General features: G+C 33.8%; 1 protein-coding gene across 1 annotated transcript in view; it reads right to left on the bottom strand.

The window, feature by feature from the left end:
* LOC107571026 (nipped-B-like protein A) overlaps positions 1-6,834 on the bottom strand; it is a 50,919-nt gene that overhangs the window by 5,880 nt on the left and 38,205 nt on the right. Inside the window, exons 33-40 of the mRNA XM_016257311.1 lie at positions 5,768-5,898; positions 4,827-4,967; positions 3,589-3,837; positions 3,118-3,208; positions 2,313-2,560; positions 1,420-1,527; positions 476-676; positions 229-375 (exon numbers count right to left, since the gene is read on the bottom strand). Of these exons, the coding sequence (XP_016112797.1) occupies positions 229-375; positions 476-676; positions 1,420-1,527; positions 2,313-2,560; positions 3,118-3,208; positions 3,589-3,837; positions 4,827-4,967; positions 5,768-5,898 (1,316 nt within the window). The remainder of the gene's footprint in view (positions 1-228; positions 376-475; positions 677-1,419; positions 1,528-2,312; positions 2,561-3,117; positions 3,209-3,588; positions 3,838-4,826; positions 4,968-5,767; positions 5,899-6,834) is intronic.

Genomic DNA, 6,834 nt, shown 5'->3' with positions numbered 1-6,834 from the left:
CATTTTTGCTACTGTGCCTACAAGACTATGTAAACGTCCTCTTCCCATTGCAAATGGTCAACAGCGCTGTTGTGTTCACACAAAGGCTGAGTTTGCGCTGCTCCATCCTTCAAACACAACTGCTTGGGGTAAAGCTGGATTACACTGTGACAGGCTCACAAAACAATCAGTGCTGAAATGTGCTGCACAAACTGTTAAGGTCAGACACAAGCACTTGAGCATGTTTACCTCTTTAAATGTCTGCAGCAGGTTGCTGCCTGACACAGAGAGCGTGATGTCTATATGATGCATGATGAACAGCGGCTCCTCCTGAGACTGATAGGGGAAGTAGGCCAGATTATCAGCGATGAACAACAGCATGTTCACCTCAATCTTCTGCTCAGACACAGAGAGACAGACAGATGGGAAAGGTCAGTCTCAACATCACAATAAAGAGCCAACGTTATGAAGAGACAGACACACAAAGAGTGCTAACCGAGCTGTCGTCGAAGAGATTGAGCAGTGAGATGAGGAACGCTCGTCGGTGTTGTCTGTTTGTGCGGATCATGCTATAGAGGTGGGAACACTGAGCAGAATGGGACTCGTCTTGACGGAAACCACGGATCACAGATCCCGCTGATCCCAAGATGGCCTGCTGCACTTGGAATGACATCTTCATTCCTGCTACAGCCTTCATCTGTAGAGTAATTCAAGTTATATAATTTAATAGCAATTAAAGTAAATAATGCAATAAGCAATTAAATAATCCAGGTATAACAATCCAATTTTATCACACACACACACACACACACACACAAGTCAAAAAAAATGTACTTGTATTTTTAGCTGCCCTTCAATACAACAACAGAATGTGTGCAAAAATTCTAATTACTTATAATTTAAAAGTATTTGAAATAGAATTAAATTAAAATAATAAATTAAAATAAAGTATTTAGGTATTTTATTCGTATATATAATTTAAATAAAATGTATTTGTGTATGTTACAATTTATATTCATATGTTCAAATACATTAAATAGATTTAATTTAAACTAGAATTATTATAATAACAACTATTACAAATGTTTACAAAAGTTAACATGCGTGTGTGTTTATGTATGCATGTATGTATGTATGCATGCATGTATATACATACACACACACACACACATAAATAATATACTTACATATAAATATTACTTGCAATATGTATGTATGTATGCATGCATGTATATACATACACACACACACACACACATAAATAATATACTTACATATAAATATTACTTGCAATATACACACAAATAAAAATGCTTAACCACTTTACATTCTTACACTCTTGGCTTCAATGTATTTGACCAGTAGGAATGCTCCAATTAATGAATAAAATTATGATCCAGCATGAGACACATATGGCAAGGTATGTGGATTGGTGCTCACATGGATGAATCCAGTGTATTTCTTATCAATCTCCACCAGCTGCTGGTCTGCTTTGTTCCTCATTGTGGGCTCTGGGTCCGTCCCCATGGCGATCAGATATGGCACACACTATGATTGGAAGGAGGAAGGAAAAGTGACAAGTCCGTGTAAGTGTGCAAGTTCTCCAGCCAAGGTTGTGACAGTGATGAGTAGGCCCAATGCAAAAAAATTGTGGGATGCAATTAAATCTATTAAATTGTGTTAACTGGAATAAAGCACTCTTAATTGTAGCTGAAATCATTACTAAACTAGTACTTATGCAAGAACATTTATGTAAAGTTTGGGGTCAGTATGATGTTTTTTTTTTTTTAAAGAAACTAACAGTTGTGTTATAAAAGAGTTGCATTTCAAATAGCAGCACGACTGTTTTCAATATCGATAATAATCAGAAATGTTTCTTGAACAGCAAATCAGCATATTAGAATGATTTCTGAAGGATCATGTGACACTGAAGACTGGAGTAATGATGCTGAAAATTCAGCTTTGCATCACAGAAATAAATTAAAATTTTAAATATATTCAAATAGAAAACAGTTTAATTTGTAATAATATTTCCCAATACTACTGTTTTTACTGCCTTTTTGATTAAATAAATGCAGCCTTGGGAGCAAAAGAGACTTTAACATTAAAACATCTTTTGTTAATAAATATTTACTTTGCAATTGCACTTATGCATTTTTTCCCAGTTTCCTGGGAATCAAACCCGTGAATATGGCGTTGCAATTATAACAAGGAAAAACAAAACAACATGCAAACAGTTGAGATGTGCAGAGGTTTATCATTCTGTGCAGGACTAGTGATGACATAGACGCTGGGTTTATAATGTCAGTGTTGTTGTATAGGGGTGTGTGTACCTGTACGGGGTGTATGAGTCCCTGGCTGAGGGTCAGAGCGATGACATTGAGGGCGAAGTGTCGTACACTGGACTGCGTATGGAAGAAAGACTCCAGGACCTGCTTCAAATAGAGCTGCATGATGGAGCTGCTCATACCAGATGAGATGTCACCCATCTCTTTCAGATCCTCTTGCTTTGACAATTTCTGCCCTGAAAAGATGAAAACACAACAAGCTTTCTTTAAGGGTGGTACAGAATTTATAGAGCCTTATAGAGTTTGGCAATCCCAGTTTACTGCCGTTAGTGTAGTGCAGGCTTTCTCAACCCTGGTCATCGAGGGCCACTGTCCTGCAAATGTTAGCTCCAACCCTAATCAAACACACCTGAACCAGCTAATTAAGCATGGCATGTATACTACATCGTTTTGTGGTTGTGTGGACGCAGATATTTCTTGAGACGAGGGGAAAAAAAGATCGGATACGAAACGCTCTGGCTTCGTGTGGACGTAGCCTAAAACTATAGAACACTGTTTTCACTAACTTAAATCTGAAATAAAAATATGAACATTAAAAGAAAAAAAGTTGCCTTGTCAATTAATTTTTAATTGAAGCACTAAAATAACTAAAATTAAAATAGAAATTAATTTTAATTAAACTAAAAATACATTTTAATTAAGAAAATATATTAAAAAGTATTTATTATTATTATTATATAAATACAAAAAAAAAAAAAGAAAATATAAAAATGAAAGCTTATTCAAAATATGAATAAATACTATAATAGTATATAAAAATATGAAAACAACAATGACTGCATCATCTTACCCAACCCAATGATGGCTTTGCATTTAACTTCTTCATCCTCGTGATTGGTGAAGTACAGTAATGATTCCAAAACCTTTTCCTTTATCACAACCTATCAATAACAGTGCAAGTTTTCAGGTTTAAATAACACAAACATAAATTAAAATAAACCATACAAAATCATAGTAATAAAGTTGAGAATAAAAAAAAATGAAAAATTTTGAAATATTTGATTAAAGTAATCATTAAAAAAATTATCTATAGATAAATAAGAGTAAAAAAAACTTGTAACAAACTATCTTGGGTTTAAAAAAGCTAGATATATCAATACAATACAAATATTAAGCAACTCAAGTCTTGTTACAGTGAAATTAGTAATGCTAATAAGCTTAAGTCAATGAGCAACAAATACATGGAAATCATAGCTGCATGTATATTACGTGCAGGTTTATGTATAATCGTGTAATTACATATCGGGAAAGGTTGTGATACCTTAGTGGTGCCCTTGAACTGCTCAAAGTCGAAGTCAAAGTGTCTGCAGAGAGCTCCCACGGTGAAGAGAGATCTGAGTAGAGCTGCTTTGGTGGCAGCCAGTGCCATGCTGTTCGTACCCTCCTGATGCTGTTGCTTTAGCTTAGTCAGAGCCCCATAATAACGGTTAAAACAGGCCCATACAAACTTATAATTACGAGTCACTTTATTCACTATCGCACCCAAACAGCTCACACAGTACTGGACAACCTGTGTGAAAGGATAAAAAGAGAAAGAACTTAGTGAGATGTGTAGAAATAGGTTTCAAAAGTGTATCTGTAAACACAGGTCGTCGTCAAATGAGCAACCAGCCAGTTGTTGAGCTAATTTAAGATGAATGAAACGTACAAATGAACATCTCATGCTAAATATGGCCAAAGTTTAAAAAAACGTGTTGGATGACAGAGTATTTCTGTGCAAAATACACTTCTTCAGGGTTAGTTTAAGTTCCAAAAAGGAACTTCATGACGTCAAAAAGGGCAGAATTCCTTGTATGGGCACTTCTCCTGGAAAAGCGTGCGCACACGTCCTCCAGAGCGAGAGCAAGAGCAGCGAATCAATGTGCTTCATTCGGGTTACAGAAGTCATCTGTAGAGCTGCACAGGACTACTTGAGAAGGAGTTGTCATTTTGTTTTTAGACAACAATGTCACCAAAGAAGTGTGTTTCTGGTTGTGGGGGAAAGATAACCTTGTTCAGCTTCCCAAAGAACCCAGCGTTAAGGGAACAGTGGATGCAGTTTGTTTCTCCGGGGCAGCAACAGAGATGTGCAAGTGTTTGTTCCCGGCATTTAGGTGTCAACAGTTTTATAAATAAATTTAATAAAATCTGATTCAAAATTTTTGTTCCTGTTTTATTTATGTCGATGTTACAGCTTGCAGAGCAAAAGCTGCATGTGCTCGTGACTCTTTAGCTCCGCCCATGGCACGTCTCCAGGAGCTCGACTGTTTTCAGAGAGAAGTGTAAAGCTGTATCTGTCTTTTATAAATCTGAGAAAACTAAAGACTCTTCAGAGATATGATATGCAAATCTATAGGTACTCAAGACTAACATGAGATTGGCAGAAACTGTGTGTTATGTCCCCTATAAAAAGTTACACAATAAATCACTTTAGAATTGTTACAGTCTTTTAAGTAAATCAAATGCTAATTGAGATATGTGAATTACGTATATATGAGTGTGTGAGTACAGGTCACTTACAGTCATCCCATATTTTAAGATGAGCTTCATCAGGTCTTCCTCAATGGTGGTCAGGAAGCTCTCGCTGGGGTGATCCATCAGCGGAACCACAAGCTCCAGGATCTTAGCAACGTTACAAATCACCATGAAGTCACTTTGAGACTGTGAAAATGACAAACACAAATGCATTACACAAACACTGAAAAAAACTAATGAAAATAATCTTATGACACGCATACCTTGGCACAATTTCATCTTAAAACACTAGCAGTAAACGGCCACTAGATGGCAGAATGACCACAAATATTGCACTGGCAGGTGCTTAGCATAGAGCCCTAAGAATCTGCTTGCTTGCGTGCATTTTTTCCCATTTGAGGTTTCAATCTTTCTGGATTTAATTTCTAATGGTTAAACAACATTTCATAATCAAAAAGCAAGTTTAATGAATTAAAATCATTACACTACATGAGACTACAATTTAACAACTATTCATTAAAGTTTGAACAAAAGTTCAATTTTTAGCGCTCTATGAAGGCCATTTTATTTTTTCCCAAATTCCATTTATTTCCATTAATTTATCTGGATTCCATTTTTTGTTTTTTCTTCAATTTTCTGGATTATGTTTTAATGGTGGAATTAAATTTTACTAATTAAAAAGCCTAATTTAAGTCACTAAACTTTTACAATTTAGCAACAATTTATTAAAAGTTTCAGTCTTAATTTTTCTAGATTCCATTTTAATGGTTTAAATACATTTTTACATATATTAAAAAAGCATTTCCAATAAACTGAATTTATGAAACTTTAATAATTCAATAATTTATTACATTTACAATAATAAAGATTTTTTTCACAAAACTTGTCATTTTTCTAGATTTATGATTTCATTAAAATGTATTATTAGAAATACGAAAGTCCTGCAAAATGGCAGGTTTACTGTTAAAATTAAAGTCTGAACTTACACTGCACTTGGTGGTGAGGTAGGGCTGCATAGTCATGGTATGCTTGACCATCAGCTGCGCTCTGATCTTACTGAACAGATACAGTGTGGTGATGCACGCGACCAACCGCGTTGAGTTCACACTCTTGTGCTCTGCACACAGACAGGATCACAACAGCAAATTAATACATTTTGGGAAAAACCATCATTTTTAAACTAGCAAGTTAATTAACTTAATTAGTCATACAATAATTTATTATTTATTTACAAAATTTACATTAAATGCAACTTAAACTAATAAATATATATATATATAAAAAACGAAAACTACAAAAAAAAAGCAACATGTAAAGATGCCTAAGAAAACTCTGAGTGATGGTTAAAATAGAAAGTGATTCTGTTTTTGATTCAATTAATTGAAATTAACTACCTTAACCCTATAAAGCCTATTGTATCATATTTGATACATTTCTAAGACCTCTAAATTATCAACATGATCAAAACTTAGCTGAAAAAAACCTCTTATACACAATCTATTACATCTTTTCTGTTGTCTGATTGATAGTTTATAAAAATCAGTGAAGATTTCAATTGCAAAAATAAATATAAAGTAAACACATTGTTCTTAATATTTTAAGATGAACATTTACTGGACTGAAGCAATTTAGCTTTACTTGATTATCCATAAAAACTTTTTTTTTTATTATTCTTTTTTTTTAGAAAAATCATGTAAATCAATGTATCAAATATGATACATCAGGCTATTATTTGTTCATCTCTCAACCATCACTGTATTGCACTGCATTGTATATTTTGCCCACCAAAATAAAAACTACAAAGTTTTGAACAATAAAACTAAAAGCTATCAGAATTTAATCTTACTTTTTGGCTATATAAATATCAGCAATTCCAGTAAATTTTATATTTTGCTCAGTTTGGTCCAAATAAAATTAAGGTGTTACTGAGTATAAGGTCTATATTCTCCTATATCATACTATATGAAACATAAAAGCCTGATGCATCAAATAAATATTACTCAAAAAAAAAAAAAAAAAAAAAAAAAAATGAAAACTTTTTATTTTTTTTTTT

The sequence above is a fragment of the Sinocyclocheilus grahami genome, unplaced genomic scaffold, assembly GCF_001515645.1.
Source record: "Sinocyclocheilus grahami isolate Dianchi unplaced genomic scaffold, SAMN03320097.WGS_v1.1 scaffold1540.1, whole genome shotgun sequence".
NCBI classification, from domain to species: domain Eukaryota; kingdom Metazoa; phylum Chordata; class Actinopteri; order Cypriniformes; family Cyprinidae; genus Sinocyclocheilus; species Sinocyclocheilus grahami.
This window is presented reverse-complemented; position numbering and strand designations above follow the sequence as displayed.